At 42.7% G+C, this 19,795-nt stretch overlaps 1 protein-coding gene across 8 annotated transcripts in view; it reads right to left on the bottom strand.

The window, feature by feature from the left end:
* Window positions 1-19,795, bottom strand: part of PDZD2 (PDZ domain containing 2) — a 139,878-nt gene that overhangs the window by 20,203 nt on the left and 99,880 nt on the right. For 7 of the 8 annotated variants that reach the window (XM_032095501.1, XM_032095500.1, XM_032095502.1 and 4 more), the window contains 13 exons: window positions 19,606-19,717; window positions 17,554-17,702; window positions 16,787-16,906; window positions 14,202-14,316; window positions 12,436-12,509; window positions 12,054-12,279; window positions 10,889-11,006; window positions 8,312-8,444; window positions 5,428-5,509; window positions 4,368-4,471; window positions 3,417-3,585; window positions 1,485-2,275; window positions 176-320 (listed from right to left, as the gene is read on the bottom strand). In XM_032095501.1, the coding sequence (XP_031951392.1) occupies window positions 176-320; window positions 1,485-2,275; window positions 3,417-3,585; window positions 4,368-4,471; window positions 5,428-5,509; window positions 8,312-8,444; window positions 10,889-11,006; window positions 12,054-12,279; window positions 12,436-12,509; window positions 14,202-14,316; window positions 16,787-16,906; window positions 17,554-17,702; window positions 19,606-19,717 (2,338 nt within the window). The remainder of the gene's footprint in view (window positions 1-175; window positions 321-1,484; window positions 2,276-3,416; window positions 3,586-4,367; window positions 4,472-5,427; window positions 5,510-8,311; window positions 8,445-10,888; window positions 11,007-12,053; window positions 12,280-12,435; window positions 12,510-14,201; window positions 14,317-16,786; window positions 16,907-17,553; window positions 17,703-19,605; window positions 19,718-19,795) is intronic. The other variant, XM_032095499.1, reaches the window with a different exon arrangement.

The following is a 19,795-nucleotide window of genomic DNA, read 5'->3' as shown; positions in this document are numbered from 1 at the left end:
TTTGGTGATGAAGTGCTTTGCTTGGCTCACTAATGCAGACACAATGTCCCCCTGTCCTCTTCTCTGAATCCATGTGGAAAGCTAGGACAGCAGAAGGTCAGACCCAGCTGATCCAAGGATGTTTTGTTCACTGGTACCCAGAATAAATGGTACAAAAGCAAAACTACTTTCTCACCTGATGCTGCTTTCTGGATCTCCAGGGTTACGGATGTGGGAAGACACTGCATAAGCAAGCAGATTTCCTCGTACGTCATCTTGCTGACGGGGATGCTGTTGATGGTGGTAATCTCATCTCCTACAGCCATCTTGCCCATTGATCCCTGACGCAATGAGAGATTTGAGGAAATTATAAATACACACCACAAGCCCTGCCACAGAGGTAAAGATTGCAGGGAAGCAATTAATAGCTTATGAGCAACATCCCCTACTTCATGTCACTGCACAGCACAGGTATCACTGCTGTCAGTTTGCCAGCACATAAATAAAGAGCAGACTGTGCTTCTGCCAGGACGAGAATTAAAGATCAATCTAATACAGGAAGGTCAAAAGAGCTGCTGGTTTCTCTGAGAGATGAGTATCAGGATGGAAGACATAGCCCTCTTAGTTAAATGAAATGGGATGGATCAGCCCTAGCTTCTTCAGGACTGGAACACTGTGTGTCATCTTTTAATTCCATGCATGAACTACTACTCAGGTGGAACCCTCTTCAACCAGTAAACAGACACGAACTGAGCTCTCAAGGTGAAAGTTTGTTTCTAAATACTGTAAAATATGTCTGAGAAAAAGGCAGGAACACAACCCAAATCCCCAGATCTCACAGCCCCATTCAAACTGCTATGCCCTATCTCCTCTTACTCTAGCGGCCACTAATGAGATTAAAAATGCTACAGACAGGTTTGTACATCAGTGTTATTCTTCTTTCTGCACTTCTGCATGTAGCAATTCTACAACCACCATGAAGTACGTATCCGTACTAGTACAGGCATGTATGAGATGCAGAAGAGCAGTGTGTTACTGGTACTACCATAGCTCTTGGCAAACCTGGCCAGCAGCTAAAGCTTTGTGGTTCCAGATCCCTGTAATACGGGGACACGTGCATATAAAATAGTAAAGCATAATAAACATTTGTTATCACCATCCTCTGCCACCAGGATTTACTCAGTTTGCTTTTGCCCACAGTTAAAAAATAAACACAAAAATGGCATTCCCTCAAAACTGCAATTGCAAGGGGGGATGAGATCATCTCAGTGGATCTGTGTCCTGCCTCTCTTAGTTTTGAATTAGCGTGGGTGCACTTCTGAATCAGAAACAGTTTATTTAGCAGCAGCTCCAGAACAACATGGGGTGAGACATTTTGCCCAGCAAGGACAAACACTTCACTTGCGCTTACTTTCAACAGATCACTTGTTTAATAATACCAATAGAAATAGTAATAATCATCCCTGCAATGGGAAGGCACATCACAACAAGGCAATTCAAATTACCATTTCTGCTGGTCCACCTGGCCGCATCCCTGTGACAACAACCTTTAAGGGCATGGCTTGGATTTCCAAATCCAGGCCGAATGACTCATGCTCATTGCGAACCAAAGTGACGACTTCAGCCTGGCCCTGTCCGGCCACATCAGGTGCTTCACACTTCCTGCTGTGAGGGAGCATCCTGGCAACAGGCTTGTTGTAAGAGCCATGCTCCTCTGTCCTGTGTCTCTGAAGGCTTCGGCACTCAGTGCTCATCATGCTTTTCACTCTGGTGACTGCTCTGTGCTCAAGTTTTGGCGATCTCTTGGATTCAAGTTGTGCTTCCCGGAGCTCCCTCAAACTCAGGCTGCCAAGACGAACCTCAGGCACACTTGAATAATCGAATGCTATGATGGGGAAAAAAGGAGATTCAATTTGCTCCAGAGTGCTGTCTGCAGACTCCACAGAGTTGCTGAAGACAGGGGAGGATGTCTCCATGCCACTGTATCTCAATGACTCACTGTCCTGGCTCTCATCATCGATTTCTACAGACGAGGTTGTAATGACAATGCCAGCATCCTCCTGGCTCTTGGCCCTCTGGCTTCTGTGCAAGTGGGAACTTTCATCATCATCACTGGCGTCACCGTCATAGAAAACAACCCTCCTCTGTCGGTGAAAGGGGCTGCGGGCAGATTTGGGGCTGTCACTGAGGATGCCGGGTCGGACAGACTCCACATGCTTGTTGTGATGGCCAGACGACCTACTACTAGCTGGAGAAGCCGAACCATTTGCTTTGGTCACTCCTGCATCTCTAGCAGCTAGGAAAAAAAAAAGAGTTATACTTTAACTGTACTTACAGATGATTTTTAACACCATGCATCTCACTACAGCAGAATACATGTGGCTCTATTTGCAGAGGAAGCTTAAGTCCTCTTCACAAAGCAAAAAGCAGGCTTTTCATGTCCTCCCTCTAACTACAGTAAACATCAAGAGGGACTGCAGATAACACTACAATTTATGGTTAATTCCCAAAGTCAGTTCATTGGCACATCTAATTCTATTTTCAGTTTATTTCTAAATTATGACTCAAAGAAGAAAGGAATGCAAATTCAAATGTGTATTTTAGTTTAAACAACAGATTTTCTTTCACATTTTGCTTAAATCTAAGCTCAGGACTCCTGCATTAACTTACAGAGAGTAAAAATTGCTTTCTTGAACAAAGACTGAAGCACACAACAATCAATTTCAAACTAACAACTAGCAAACCCAAGAACCCTTTCCATGTTCTCCTTAGAAAGAACTGCATCTTATTTCATAGAAAGTTATTTTGTTTTGCTTTGTTTGGTGGGTAGTTAGAAATGTAAAAATGCTTTTAAACATTAAATAATTTACAAAGAAAATAAGCTGTAGACAAGGAAATTACTTGAGAACCACAGGAAAGGGAGGACAAATATATCCTTTGAATTGGAGATCAGGTGCATGTCAGTAAGGACATATAAGGTTCTTTTAGTCAATTACTATGGGGAGAAAGACACACATGCAAAGTATCTGATGTAAAATTGCACATTTGATTGTTTTTACACATGTATTGACCCTTTGCTGTATGTGACGTTTCAAAGTTTTTGAGATAGCTGTGAACAGTTTTCCGTAAATGATCGTAAGACGATCAGTCATTTGAAAAAAAAAATCCCCTGCAGTGCTATCAATCTCATTTCATCCAAGCCAATCAAACTCACTTTCACATTATCAGAACAGCGTTTTGAAGAAAATACCATGGAAACAGGCATTTCTGTGGATTGTTGTAAATTCCTTCAATTTTTCAGAATTTCATGCGATCAGCACTGGTTTGCAATATACTGCCTGGCATTTCCTACCACCACAGCTCTCCTGTATAGGAACCCAGCACTCAGTGACTCTCCCCCCACAAGCCCAGTGACCAGACACATTTGCATCACTTACTCAGGTTGCCGGGGAGAAGAGAGCCATCATCCAACAAACTGTTCCTGCTCTTCTGACGGAGCTGCTCTTCATCACACGAGCCAGGTACAGTATCAGAGAAGGGGAGATGGCTTGTACCATCGTGGGAGAAGTACTGGGAAAGCTCTGCCTCAGAGCTGACGGATCCCTGCTGAAGAGAAGTGAGCCTGGTGACCAGCTGTCATCGATGCTTAAAGCCCCTACTTGCATGTGAGTACCACAGACTCCACTCACACTGCTGTGTCAATAAAGGAAGTTTAAAGCCAATTTTTAAAATACAGGACATGTCAGTATATTGAGAGCCAAACTGCTGAAATTGGATGGCTGAAACACTGCACACCAACACATTTTTACTCAATACAATAAATAAAAAAGGATTCCAAATCCCACTGCTTTGCAGGTGTGGTTCAGTACAGAAACAAGGGATGAAATTACTCACTTTTGCAGTTCCCTTTATACACATTCAACACTGAGAGAAAGGAAAGCTTTGTACCTCCAGACACAGTGTCTACAGATTCCTTGACTTTCATAGGAAAAACAGATCTTTCCACTGCAATGGCTATATAGAGGGACTATAGAGGGACTGAATTTAGTCTCAGCCTTCTGCCCACAGGTTCAGGTCTCGCTTGCAAACTTTGTCTCTGTGTCCCACAGAGCAGGGGTGTCTCCAAGGTGGTAGCAGGTGGGACCCCAGAGAGAGCCTTCTCTGCCATGCTGTGCACATCACTCCCAAAGGCTACAGTCACACAGACAAACAGGAGCTTGCTGCTGTCACAATTTAAATGTGTGACACAAGAAACAAAGCCTTTTACGGAGCCCACGTGACAGGGAACAAGCATACCAGTTTGGTTTTGAGCCCCTTGACCAAGTAAGAGATTCAGTAAAAGCTGAATTTGAAGCAGACTTTATTTTCATTGCATCTAATCCTTTTACCCGGTTTGCTGGCTCCAAGAAGCGTTTCATAGTCCAGCTGAGGGGAGATGAGGTCTCTCCTTGTTTGGCCTTCACGCTAGGAGATGGACTTTTTTGTACAGCTCCTGTTAAACACATATTAGTTAGATACCAAAAATCAAAGTTGTGGTACATATAACCAAACAAGTTTCTCATTCATCTTCTGAGCTGGTGACTGCGTTTTAACCCCACTTATTTATTATCTGAATTGCTTTCCTAAAGCGAGATTTATTTAACATTTCACAAGCTCTCTCTAAAATCAGTTGGAATGTTACTACAGAGACATGTTACACCAGCCAGGCCCAGGGCAGTGCTACGAACAAGAGGTGAGCAGAAGATGGTATTCCCCACCTGTTGGAGCATGCTGCTGACTAGGGCAACCTCAAAAGACGAATTAGCAGCCACTGGCAAGGTCAATGTCAAAGTAGGTCTTAGCTGACACACATATAAAGGGGAGTGTAACAAATCTAACATTTCTGTCTGAACATCACCTTACTGGTCACTCTGCCATTGCCAAGAGTTTGCTTTAATCTGCCAGACTTTAGGAAGTGCTAAGTCTAGAGTTTGAACACATCACAAAGATGCCAGAGCAGATATTTTTACATGACTTTAAAGGTCAAAATGACATTAAAACATATAGTCCAGTATGCAACACCTGGACTTTTTCAAATGGTCACAATACTTTTTTTGCCATTAAGGACAAGCATACACAGATGGAGTAGGTCCCCCCTGTTCTTTCCCTACTGGAACACTGTACTCCCCCTCATCTTGAAAAAAGGTTAGAGCAACCACCTCTTGACAACCCTATGTTCAGGTCATGGCAGCCTAGTGAAAAAAAGCAAGTTACATAAGCTGCAGAGCCGATCCATCTGAACTAGATGTTTGTGCTAAAATTTCTGCAGTGTGATGATACTCTGTACACTGTTCTGCTGCCTTAAGGGCTCTCAAAATAATAATGCTGGGGAACTTCAGAGCATGCCCTTAAATGTTCCTGCATCTGGCAAAGAACACACACTAGAGAAGAGAACTAGAGAGTTGCTACCTGTGACGTGAGAGGAGCTGGCATCCTTGCTCTCTCGGTGGGTAGTACGCGCAATTGCTTCATCCATCTCCTGCTCCGAAACCTGAAGTAGGGTGGAAGACAAAGCTCAAACAGGGTACAAGAAATTACAAGAGCCTTACCACTTATCACAAGTACATGATTCATTTCATATACGCCACTATTTTTAAAGATGCAGTAAAGAAGACCTAGTTGAGGGCTCCTAAGTCCTTGTGCCCTGACTCAGACTCTCTCGATGCCACTTTCCTACAGAAACCAGGAAACAGAAGCCTGCCAGCTACATGAACACTGCAACCAAGTGACACACAATACAAACAAATAAAAGAGCCCCAGAGTTAAAGAAATCAAATAAAGCTATTACAGCCCAGTTTTAACTCAATTAAGAGCTGTATATTGGTCAGTCAAGAAAATAGACTACTTTAAAATAGACAAAGACTGCTTTGTACAGGCATACATCAGAAACTTAGGCTATTCTACACTTAACCTACCGGAAGAATACCAGACTTCCCATAATATTAGCTGTCTTTTTAATTTTCATTTCTCCTTGCTTTTGAAAAGAAAACCTAAATCAGTAATTGCTAATTAATGTTTCTCTGGTTTTAGAATAAATACTGGTTTACCAGATTTGCTAATTTAGCCCTTAATTACTGCCATACGTTAAATTCTTATTACTGGAAAACATATGATTTTATACAGGAACAACTAGTCTGCAGGAATATATACTTAAGAACTGAAAGCAAATTAATTCTGTCAAAAATACTTTCTATGCACATTGCTTTCCATGAATTAAAATTCAGCATAAATAAAGACTACAAACTTGAGTCTTCCTGAACCATGAAGATTTGAGAGATTCCGAAGCAAACTCATCAGTTTAAATGTAGCATAAATACCATATTCACTCAGAATAACAAGAAGAAAGAAAATTTTGTGGTATTTCTTTTGGAAGTACATGAAAACACCAAAGCAAACATATTCAGCAGCAAAATGTACTGTGGACCTTTTGTGTTATAAAATAAGAAATTAAGTATAAAAATGTTCAAAACAAGATGAACTTTTGTAGAAACACATCTCTGTTTCCAGTCTGTGTCATGACCTTACAGCAAACCTAAAGTACCTGGGCTCCTGGGGCACAGGGAGCTCCTTCAGGACATGGACCAAGTCCTTAGACTATGATCCATGGCCTTAACACAAACCTTTTGGTGAAACATGTTCCAAGAGTAAAACCAGGTCCCAGGCACACTGCAGTATTTTTTTAAAGTTAACCAAAAATCCACACTTCTGCAAACTCTACCAGCTTTGATGTTTAGCGTCCTTTATGGCTCAAGCAGTTCAAAATGGAGAGAGACAAGCTAATTCCTAACTCCAATCTGCATGCCGGTGTATTATTAAGAGGAAATTAAATAAAATACCCACACTTTTCTATGGATCCCCCAGTGCTTTCAGAAAACGGGTGACAGTAAAATAACAATAAATATGGGTTCTCACATGGACACTCCTCCAGAGATCTGGTTATGAGAGATTATGGATTCAATAGTGCCTGGATTATGGATTCAGTACTGGAAAAATGCTTTAGGGTCTCTCTAGCTCAACTTTTAGCTTTTCATACATTTCTTGGCAAAGGATTTGTTGTCATCTTAAATATTGCTTATGGAAAACTGTAATCGGAGTCACTTAATAGTTTCCCTCTGTTACTGAGTAATAGCAAGCAATTAGCTTAACTCAGTTCATCTTTTCAGCAGACACCAAGTTAGGTCACTCACCAGCTTTCAAGACCCTGCCATAGCAAGAAGATGGACAGATGAAAAAGGGCAGGCTCTACAGCGTGGTGGTTTTTTTCCATGCTCCTTGCAGACTCTCCAGAAAGTCTGTATGCCTTAATAGTGCAATCACATTGAACCACTGTGTTGGTTCAGCACAGCACACAGACTCACCAGAAATACTGTTATCTTAGGCCATAAGCCCTTTAACAGAACCACAGCCTCTTTCTTTCTAGCAGCACCAGGCCTTCCACCTAAGATAACAAACACTGCCAAGTAGACCCCTATTTGCCGATTGTGTATTTGATTTAGCAGAAAATACATGATTAATTACAAAATAAGAAACCTGAGTTCTCCTAGATATGGCTTTAAGGCCTCCATTTGTAGTTACGAGTTCAAAAGTCAAAGCTTTCTGGACCTACTAATGCAAATATTTTTACAGCTTCATTCCTGTTTAAACAGGAAGGTTTCATACACTCATGAAGTTCTTTGAAATATTGAAATAAAAGAAGCTGTTATTCCTTATAGCTTGGCTAATAAGCTTTCATCTTCTATCATCATTTTTTTAAAAATGTTTGAGAACACTTACTTTGTAAATACAGCCTTATTTCCAAATTGACCTTGCACGCTTTCAGTAGCAGTACACTCCATATTCTCACGTTTTAATTCCTGAAGGAAAACTTTCATCTTTGGATAGATTTTACTTTATTATAGTTGATCAGTTCAAGATGTTGATACTTATACTCCTGGCCCTAAATTGTATTCTACTCAAAGTAACTGCAAAATAACTTCTAGGAGAAGAGGTCTTGTACTGTATTTGCGTTGCTACTTCGTCCAAGTACCAAGAAAGATGGGAACACGTCATATTCAAGCAGTTCCAGGAAAATTGCATTTGATCAGTGGGTGACTAAGTGCAAAGCAGCAGGGACGGTCCAGCATTGCTATGACTTACAAAACTGGGAAGCATCATTACAATCCTGACATTTTGCACAATACGTGCCATTGAGAGAAAAAGCCATTTCCTTCATTTTCTGCTTTTCTGACAGCAAGGCTCAAATTACAGTGCCAGATGAAAACAACCCAGATACACTTATTCATTTTCTCCTCACCTTTGGGTTAGGATGACGACTAATGATTAGGCTGACTGGGCCTGGTCCACACTCACTCAGGATTGCGTAGGCTTCGCTTAATGCGGCATGACGCAGGCTCACAGAATCCGCCTCCAGAATCTGGTCACCCCGGCTGCACAGAGATACAGAGTCACCTAATCACAACCACTTGTCATGCCAAAAATTTTTACCTTCAACTGATGGCCAAGGTTCTTCAGAGACACAAGTGGTCTGGAAAAGTGACTTTCAAAGAAGCTGGTCTTGCTGCTGCTCCCAGTGATTTGAATGGTTTAAGTCCTCTTGAGTTCATGAGGGAGACCCATTCTGCACTTACTGTCAGCGCAAAAATCTCTATTAAATCAGTCAAGAAAACTGTCTGCATTTGGAGCAGGGTGAAAATAAGCTTCAATTCCAGTTCTGCATTCAGATACTTATTGAGCACAGAAGACGAAAAATGAGATTCAGATGGGCTGTTCCTTCACATCATATTGAATTACTTAAGAGAAACACTGATAAGAAATTCATGATTTAGATATGAGTTTAGGAAATGACTCCAGGGAAAAATTGGGCGTGGTAAGTCTGTATTTGCTAAAAATTAACATACAGAACCCATTAAAAAAGAAAAAGAAAAAACAAAACAAAACTCTCCTGAAAGGAAAACACACTGTGTGATTTAAAAGGGCATGTAGTGATAGGAAAAGGGAGTATGGCTTTAAACTGGAAGAGGGCAGGATTAGATGAGGTATTAGGAAGAAATTCTTTACTGTTAGGGTGGTGAGGCACTGGAACAGGTTGCCCAGAGTATCTCTGGAAGCATTTGAGACCAGACTGGATGGAGCTTTAAGTAACCTGATCCAGTGGAAGGTTCTCTGCCCATGGCAGGGGGGTTCGAAACAAGACAATCTTTAACGTCTCCTCCAACCCAAACCATTCCATGGTTCTGTGATTGTTTAGTTTTGTTTTCTCAGTTTCTTAACTCTTGCTTATGGTGCTCAGACGTCTGGAACTATTCAAGAGAAAATATCATCAGCTAGGGATATCATTAAAGCATTGTCCATAATTCCTGAAACATTTGCTTTGAATAGGCACTCAAAGAATCTACTACTGCTGGCTTATGTTGGGCTACTTGTGACAATGACATTGTGTTTACACCATGAGTACACACAAAGGTGAAATAACAATTGCAATTCAGTAACCTGCACTTCGGGTACAGGCTCAGGAAAGTAAAGGGTGACCTATCAGTTGTGCAATCATCCCACTGCTCTGCCCATTCTTTAGACTTACACAAATGTAGTCACACGGGCCACATGACTGAGAGGGGGAGCTCAGATACAGAGGAGCTGGATTCAAACCTCCCCTGGCATTGCGAAGCCAATGTTTGATTAACAACATCTTCCAAAAATCAAAACCATCCTGTAAGTCTTGGCCTATGAAGCCATAAATTGCTGATGGGACAACAGAAGCAATGTCTCAAAGAAGCAAGCTAAAGTCTGGGAAGAGTGCCTGGATACAATCAATCACGTAAACCTAATAAACAATACAGCTGTTACATACAGATGTAACCAGCACTGCAATGTTTTCCAAAGGGCCTGCAAGAAAGCAAGGTACCATTAAATGCTGTCTCCTGCAGACATTTCTATATGATAGGTACTTCCAAGATTTTGGCAGCAATGCCACCATAAAATTATCTTCTTCCCTTATTCCAAGAAATCAAATTTCTCTATCGCAGTTTTCCTGGTGAGCCAGGAAACAGAAGGCACTCTAGCCATGTGAAAGCAAGGCATTTGCTCAGCCTCTCTGCACCAGCGCTCGCACCACACGCTCAAAGTGGATCACACGGTCCCAGCATGCCTTCAGCACAGCCTCCCCTCCAGAGCCATGCTCCCAGCACCCACCAACATTTATGCAGGAACACAGAAAGTGGCAAGGTTTCCTCCAATGGTTTTCAAAAATGAAGCCTCCATGAGAGGAAAAGCAAGCAAGTTTCTGTCACTTAATCCAATGTAAAGCACAAGGGAATCCTGGGAATGATTGCTTCCTAAAGACATCCCAGCTCCATGACAGAGTGAGTTGGGCTGGTCAGCCTGCAGCAATCCTGCCAGACTGAGAGTAAGGGCAGGAAAGCACTGATGCAGCCACGGGCACAGGCAGCTGCAGGAACACCTACCCCAGCTCTTTTTAGGAGAGTTTCAGGTGACTGAGCTTTTAGCAGAGCTCTGCAAATTTCCTCCCAGTCTGGGGTCTCTGGCTGCAGCTCTCACAAAAATGCATGAGGCTGCACTTCTTGCTGCTCCCCTTTTTCAAAGGGTGCTATTAGGCTCAGCTTTCTGTATAGAGAAATTTTTTTAAAAAAAACAACCAAACAACCCAGACCTTAATGATCATGCTGTTTCCAGAACACAGAATAATGTTTCCTGGGTATTTAATACTACTTTGGAATGTCTTTACTTATATGTTTTCTTTTTGGTGAACTCTAAAGTATAAATTTCCTCCCTGCTACATCGACTGATTGGTGAAAACAAAGTCTCAACCGATTTTATTGTAAAACCACTCCACCAAGTTTCTGCTTTAACCAACCTTAATCTGCCATCCATTTTAGCCACTGATCCTGGGGCCAGGCTGTGAATGTATATCCCGGGAGAACTGTTTTCCAGCGTGAGACAACAGGCACCAATGCCAAGCCCAACCCCTGGCTCTGTGAAAAACAAGTACAAAGAAATGTGGCAGATTGTAATCGCACAGGACACACAAGTGTTTGTGTTCCCACATCCCATCTGAGCTCAGGACTCGTGTTATTGTTTCAGGGCTGGCCTTAGGTGCAGTCAGCCAGGAAGCCAAGACCAACAAGTTGAAATCAGGATTGAAAATAGCTGATCCTGACTGTTTTCTGAGATTCATCACTCTCAGAAAATATTCCGTGCGCCGTGGGAACCTCCTGGAAATGTCACACAAGGTCTGATCTGGTCCAAGGTGCAAAGGAGTAGGGGCAGCAATCCAGTCAAGATGTCACTTAAAATTACTGCAGAAAACACGAGCACAGAAGATGCTGCCAATTGTATTGCTCTCTTTCGTTAAATATCTCTATGGCATTCCTCAGCAAAGAAGCACAAAGGAAGGTGAGGCATTATCTCTGATTCAATGATCACCTCTGTCCACTTTCACCTTTGCTTTCCTTCAGGCAACTACATCCCTGAAGTAGGGATTACTGGACATCTTACATTCTCTCTCAAAATTTTGAATCCAACCTTTAAAATCACTTTACTTTAAGTCTTAAAAATTGGCATATTTGTCTAGCATATATAACATATACTTTAAGTTTATAATGAGCAATTATTAATAATGAGAGCAACCCTTATGGAGGAATTCAAACAGGTCATCTGGGAACTTTTCAACACTGTGCAGCTTTGTCTTCCCCGGAGATGCCCTTTAAGAGAAGGGCAAGGCTACCTGGGCTGCCAAGAGGCTGATTTACATTTTTCCTGGTATCTCACAGCCTCCCTCTTCAGCAGCATAGACACTGACTGCTACCCATAGGACACTGCTGATTCTGAAGAAGCAAAATGCAGAAAGGGGAACTCTTCAGAAGTTTTTGCATTAGAGGGTACTTTTCCCCCTCACCCTGTGGTTCAAGGTCAAACGGGCACAGGCGGGTGCACCAGATATGAGAGTCTTTAACCCATTCCCAAAAACTCCTCTAAGAAGCAGGGATTTTTTCTCCCAGACCATTTTGATGGACCCTCACCTTTATTGAGTGTCACATCCATGACGATCCTGTCCTTAGGGCCAGGTCCTTTGCGGCTGGAGGAGGAGCCATCGGGCTCCTCAAGGCCGGGGACAGGCACGCTGCTGCTGGCACTGGAGCTGGGGGAGCTGGAGCGGCTCAGCAAGGTGGGGGTGACGCAGGGTGTGAGGCTGGGGCTGCGCAGCCGCGTGCGCACCGTCAGCGTCACCACACCCTTCTTGAGTTGCTGCAGAGACAGCACAGAACCACAGTGAGGTGACCAACATTTGTCACTAAACCTGCACACAGTAACTCGTGGCAGCGCAAGAGTATCAAGCTGAGGGTACAAGATGGCACCGAGTGAAGAGGAGCATGAATTTCTTCAGAGCTACATCCATGTTACCTTAAACCTCTGGATGGCCTCCTGATGGGTCAGTCCTTGTAGAGACTCTCCATTAACTTCCAGGATTTCATCTCCTGGTAAATAGATACAAAAAATGAAGTCAGCAATATAGAGAATATAAAGATTCAAAACATCTTTCCTGAGCATGAGGTGACCCACTACTATGAGGATTCCAGTTAACTATTCAATAAATAGTTTACTTTTACTGTCCTCAATTTATTTTCACTTATACTAATGTCTCTGCAAGTTACCAGTGATGAATTACCGGAGTGAAAACTGTTCTTCGGCAGATATCCTTAACCTGGCATTCTCACATGCACAAACAAGCTGAAAACACAACGGATTTTAATTGAAGTCTAAAAATAGATGATTATGACACAAAGTCCAAAGGTACTACAAAAGTGCCCTTCTTTTGGAAGCATTAACAGGAGAAATGAGGAACTAAGTGAAACACTACAGCAGATCACTTCAAAGCCTGTTCAGAGAAAACTAACCTTGCATCCACGTGCAGAAAGCAAATGTGTTCCCTTACTAAATGCCTGCGGACAGAGAAGCATGTAGTAGCCCACACGCTGTGACAGCAAATGTCTTTTTCACCTCAAGGAACACGTCCTGTCAGATTTCCACCAGCTTTCAGGCTCTGGGTCTTACTACTTACACCCAGCTGTGCTATCTACCTTCATTTTATTAAAAGGAGGGTCAGCATGATCCAGATCCACTTCCTGCAATTTTATTTGTGTCTGTGCAAAATTACATGGGGCAATACCATCAGCTAAGTCTACCCTTCCTCTCCTTTCCTAGCCTCAGTAAAGAAAAAAAGAGAAGAGTTTGCAAGCTATGAATAGCCTGCAAATGATTGCTGGGTTTATGGGACAGCTGTTACTTATTGGCTTCCCACGGCAAGTGCACAACCTCTGATGCAGGGATGCGAGCTTCCCTCTGGCAGCAAGTGTGAGAGTTGGCACCAAAGGCAGTCTCAAATCCAAGTGTGATAAGACGTAAAGAGGGGAACGATGATATGAGGAGAGAAGTAACACACGAGCAGCTTGAGAGAAGTAAGACAGGAGTAGCTTTCCGTGGAAGCAAAGTAATACAACCCCTGCAGAAGGGTTGTAAACCACCACTCATGGTCACTTTGTATTTTCAACAGTGTGTTAAGAGTCTGTCTGTCTGACACAGCACTCAGACCAGGGTGCAGCACACGCAGAGCGCGCTATGCATTCAGCTCAGACACCAAGAATGGAACAGCAGTAAAAACTCTGGCTATATCTCCTTCTCTGACCAGGGTGAGCTTACTGCCAATCCCATCCTTCTGGTTTTTTTCTGGTTATGACTCCTACTCGTCCTGTCAAAATCATACCCAAGAGCCTCTCCCAAACATGTCCCTATATGCAACCCCTTCTCAGACAAGCATCTTTAAGCCAGATGCTGTAGACTATCTGTATTTCCATGCTGTCACTGGCCCTGTCCAACTGAAGAATTGCAGCTTACTATTTGGACAAATAAAGTTCATGAAAGAGAAAGGGGAAAACAAAGTGGCCACCACTATGCTGTAGCTTCCCCTTCCCAATATGCAATATAATCAGTGATGTAATATGCAATATGAATGATCTTCCACAGGATGAACAAACAGGGTATGTTCTATCTTCCATAGCCTCCTTCTGCTGGCCAGGTGCCTAAATATAGCTGTACTTGAGTTTTCCTCCTGGACTGAAATAATATCCCACTGTAGTCCTTTATGCGAAGCTGGATTCCCTCTACCGTACCTTCTTTAAGCCTTCCATCAGCAGCTGCTGCTCCATTTGGGAATATAGTCTTCACAAAAATCCCCATGCGTCCACGAGCAGAATCCTGACCTCCCACAATGCTGAATCCAAGACCCTACAGAAAAGAGAGGAGAAGACACACAGCTGGCACCTTACTCTATTATCACCTGTGTGAGAAAGACTGCCAGTAATGTACAACACAAGGGAAAGATGAAAACCTAAAACCTTCTGATGAATTGCATTGCCATCTTACTCTCTCCTTCCATTTCCTCATTTACTTTCACTTGATTATCAACACACTCATCAGCCCAAAAAGTAGCAGCAGGCACTCTAAGCTGATACAGCAAAATTTCTGAGATTATTTTGGGTTTTGCAAAACACTGGGTTGAAGGCGTTCTCATTTTAAAAACATAACACATTCCTTTTAAATTAACAGACAGTCAATTCCTACCCCTGAGATCTATATCCAGGATTAACTATAGGTTTCTCTTATGTCACAGATCCTACATTTCCTCAGGAAGAAGAAAAGCTTCAGACCATGACATAAGGTCAGTCCTGCAATGTCAGGAATGTAGCTTAAAGGGGAATGGCATGTGGGGGCTTCCACTCACATGTACATTTTTAATTATTCTGGAGACATAGATCACGTTGTATTTAGAAAAATCTAGATCAATGGATTCCCCAGGGCTCCATCCATTAGCTCTTATCCCTGCAGTACCGCAGCTGGCTGTGAGACCATCTTGCAAAGCTGATCAGAGAACTGATGAACATAGCACAATGAACCTCTCCTCTTTCTACTGAGTTATTTCCCAGACAAATCACTTCCTTGATCCACAACCCTTTCCCGTATTTCCCCTCGTCACTGCTGTACATGCATTTTACAGAATAAAGAGAAAAGTCACCGACCAGGTGGACAAGGGATGTGGAGAACTGTTACGCTTTAGTGATCTGAAGCCATGGATATTATTATTGCCTTGGGCAGCGCTCTCCAGCTGAGGGATGCTGCCAGGGCAAGCACTGTGTTTACAGTCCAATACAACAATCAGATCTTTTGCTTCACTACGTGAATACAGAGCAGGCCACCACAGTTAAAAGTTTCTAGGAATTTGATAAGACATTACTTATTTCTGGAAAGGAAGCGACTTAGGTCCCTTGTGCAGCACAACGTAATTCCACTAACTGTTCAACCCAGTGCAATTATCAACTGTAAATCAACCTACAGAAAGCAGGATGCTCCTGGTACTCCCATGCCTGGACACAAGAGTTTTCCCCATGGCTCCATGGGTGGGTTGGGAGAAATATGTCTGCAAAGTACAGCAGTTCCTACACTAGCCCACCTTCCCAGACAAGCACTGCCACTCCACAGAGGAAGCCACCCCTTGCAGATCTACCTACAGACGAAAAATTGAAGACAAACACTTGGCTCCCAGCCATGAACACTGCAACTCTGTGGAAAAATGTTTCAAGTCCCAGGTTTGCACAGGGATAATAAAGTGAGTGCTACTGCACAAATTGTACAAAGTGCAATCCCTAACAGAGGAGATCACCCAAGAGGTGGGTGGAAGGCACACCAAATGGCAGCTGCTTTAGGTGGTTCATATCTCTAGAGTCTACATTCTCCTCGCTGCTTCCTAAAACCTTGGAGGTAAGTGCAGAAAGGCAGGAGAAGGTGGCTTATCCCAGGGGGAGGAAAAAAATCTAATTTTATGAGAAAAACAGGGTCAAAAAATAAGTATGTGAAAAATGAAAAAATATTTGCTTGTCATAAAAGACCCACAGCTCCTAAACCAAGGAAAGTTAAAGCAACTGTGAGTCAGTCTACCAAGAGAAATCAGTATTTCTCGTTGCTAAATATAAAGCACAATAAGGAATTAGTTTTGCATTAGAGCTTGAAAGTCAAAACAAGTCTTCTTAGTCTAAAACAAATCCATCTGATGACTTTAAAGAGTATTTCACAAAAGAACATGCATATTTTTAGCATATTTAAATGACAGCTCCAATACTAGTGTGGATTTGATTAGGGAAAACAATATACACCTGGGTTAACGCTTATATATTTTTCCTTAACATTCAGCCAGCTGGTACCTAGCAAGTGTGTAACATATTACTGGGAGAGAGAAGAGGACTTTTTGACCCATTGAATTCAGTGGTGTCAGAGAAGCAATCAGCTAGTAACCTGTCTTCAGGTTTAACACTTAATTTGCAGTAATTTTTTTTTTTTTAAATGTATTCAGCTTCCACAGAGGGAAAATATGCTTGTCCATAAATATACATGTGAACAGGTACTGTTCTGTAGCTGCACCAACTTTGCATAAACATACATATTTAGAGATCCATTATTAATATGTGATATCTCAGTAATGGCGAGATGCACCAAACCACAATGAAACCACCCTGTGTCAAGTGCGCGACACGAACATCACATCCCCTGTACTTTGCAGGGGTAACTTTGGCATTTATGTTTGGAAATGGGATTTGTTTATCATTAGCATTACTACTGGCTAGCTTGAGGGCAGCTGGAAGTACAGGAGATACCTCTTAAATGCCAGCTTTGCTACATGTGAGAAACATACAGAAACCCTCACCTTGCCCTGCCCTTTCATCAGGACAATGTTGGAAATGATGGACGGCTGGGTCAGTCTCCATGGAGATTCCACTTGGGCAGCACTGAAGGAACGGGTAGATTTCTTCACAATATGGTAGTCCTAATATCAACAAACAAGGATAATTGCTCTGATTGCTTGGCACAGATACTGGGGATGTCATACCGGGAAAATTGTATGTGTCAAGGAAGAGGGATGCAGTATCTTAGAGATATATTCAGAGGAATGTTCAAGGGATGAAACCCCAGCTCACTACAATCAAAGTGAATCTTGCCACAGTAATTTTCCCACATTTCTCACAGTAGAATCATTTTGAAATGTATCAGTCACAATTTGAATTAAAAGGATTAAAGGTAACCTCATGATATACTCAAGTCCTTATCTGCTAAAAAAAAAAGAGAAAGGAAAAAAGAAGGGAAAGGTCTACATTTTGAAATAATTAAAATAAAGAGCATTAGGATTTTTTTTTTTTTTGTAAAATCCTCACATCTCTAGAACTGCAACACTTTAAGATGAACAGCCTTAGGACCTTGTGGCCACGAGCAAGCAGTACTCTCCCTCATAATGCTCAAAGAAGTTCTCCGTAGGTGGCCAACACACCCCATTTTGGTCTGCAGGCCTGGTTCAAGACCCATGATGTACCTACATGCTTCTTTTCATGACCCTCACCCACTTCTATGAGCTCCAGGCAGATGCCATAGGACCGAGCACAGTGGGGTGCTCACAGCCAGCTCCGCCTTCCCTCTCACCTGTCTGGCTCCTGCTGACTCCAGCTGCTGGGGCAGAGAGTGCTTTCTTCCACCCCGGGAATATTTCACTGCTATTTCATAATTTGATTCACCATTTTCCACTGTCAGCTCATCATCTTCTCCCACAGACTCCAAGCGGGATCCGGCACCTAAGAAAAACCACAGAAACACATCCTGCAAACATCTGAGAGCTGCTTTAGCCTCTCTCACCAGCAGGCAATAATCACCTCCTGAAAAAACCAACTTAAAGTGCCTTAAGACAATGCTACCAGCTTCTCAGACGGGCAGTTAGAAACCAGTTTTGATCACACTCAACCAGGAACTTTTCCTGCTGTCATAGGTTTCCTGCAATCTTTCCGTGATACTGAACTCATCGTATTAAGGAAAAGAAGAAGATAATTGAGTCAGTAGCTCAGGGACAGGAAAGAAATTCATCTGTTCACACCCAATGGCACTTGCCAGTGCACTAAGCTCTCAAGCTTCATGTATTTAAAATTAAAAGACCTGACACTGCAGCAGTATTCATTTCTGGAGGTGTCATGTCACTTTGAGGGAATTTTTTCTGGAATGGAAGAAGTAAAAATGTGCCAAAAAAATGCTATTTTCTCTCCTTTTGGCAACAATCCTAGTTTGTCTTAAAGAGAGGAGTGCAGAGTTCATGCAACAAATAGAATTATTTGTCTTGAAGGACATCCTGTAATTAGCCACAGAGTATCCCACTCCTTGCACCAAGGGCTCCTCCAATTCTCATTTTCTCCAAGCTCCCTGCAGAATCCCCGGCCACAGCAGTTCCCGCACATTTATCCTTGTCATTTCCCCACCACACAGGGAAGGGCCATTAACCCCTATTTTACAGATGAAAACCCAAGACACATGCCAAATATGCACAAGCTGGATTTCATGAGGAGGATTTAAGATTACTTTAAACCAGCATTATGTTGTAGCTGTCACAGAGAGCAACAGCTGTGTTTTCACAGCTTTCATCCTCACTGCCCTGTCTGTACTCCAGGAACAGGGAGTCATGGGCTGAGGTAGACGCACTGAAAATTTGCTCAGGAGAGCCCCAAACACATTTTCTGCCACCTCCTCCTTGCCTGGAGACTGTGCAAGCATCGCTCTCAGTGCCAGGGAGGGATGGAGCATAGAGCTGGGGCAGCCACTTTTTTTTCACTCAGCATGAAAACAATTCTGCTGATGCATCCATAGGCAGAATTTGTATCCAGTGCCCAGAGTGCAATTCAAACCTGCTCCCTGCTTTGGGATCTGAAATTACCTCTGCTTTTCAACTCCCCTTCCCCCAGCACACAGGCTGCTGCTGCTGCACACAGACAGGATCGCAATCTTGGCAGGACCAGCATCCTGGCATTCCTTCATTCCCTGGCACCTACGACTAACCCTTTCCCATCATTTCTCCCTCCCTTCTTCTAGGAGAACAGTTGTAATTCTGTATTTTCTGCCCATCTCTGAATGCATCTTCCCTTCTCGTGCTGCTGTCCAGGCTGGTAGATGCTTCAGCCTCACCCATAGCCAAAGGGCATCAGCACTCATGGGAACAGGGTCTGGATCCCCACTGAGCCACCAACTCACGGCCTCAGGGCTACAGGCAGAGGAGCATCCTGGAGGACGCTAAAAATACCTTAGTAATTGGAAATTACAGTGAACACAGGAGGGAGGGAGCCTCAGAAAGCATTAGGGTTTTGAACATGATCAAGCTGTGCACACAGGTTACTGTTAAGATGTGGGGACAAAGCAACAGAAAATCTGGGGATTAGTCACCATAAAGGCATTTGGATCAGAGCAAACTGAATTATTAAAAAAAAAAAAAAGAGAACGAAAGAAACAAAAAAGAAATACACTTCTAAGTTTTGCATGATATTTCTGTTCCTACAATAGTTCAGCTCAAGAGGCTGAATACAATTATCTTATAGATGGGATTTTCCTTCCAAAACAAACTTAATATGATTTCAAAGGAATGCCATCTCACTTTTAGACAGTTAAAAAAAATACACATTAAAAATCTACAATTGCTATCTTCTATCAGCCCAGCTTTACCTTGGGATCGACTTCTGTATTTCAGTATGCCACTTGCAAGAGCTGAACTCTGATTGTTTCCTTTGGACACTTCGGCACAAGCTGGATCTTGAGACTTCTCAGTTTCCAGCACCTAAAAGAAATTAAAAAGAAATAAAATTGTTGTAAACTAGAGATGTTGGTGACATTTTTCTCATTTTCATTACGGAAC

The sequence above is a fragment of the Corvus moneduloides genome, chromosome Z (assembly GCF_009650955.1).
Source record: "Corvus moneduloides isolate bCorMon1 chromosome Z, bCorMon1.pri, whole genome shotgun sequence".
NCBI lineage: Eukaryota > Metazoa > Chordata > Aves > Passeriformes > Corvidae > Corvus > Corvus moneduloides.
Note: the sequence above shows the minus strand (reverse complement) of the source record. Positions and strands in the feature narration are given on the sequence as shown.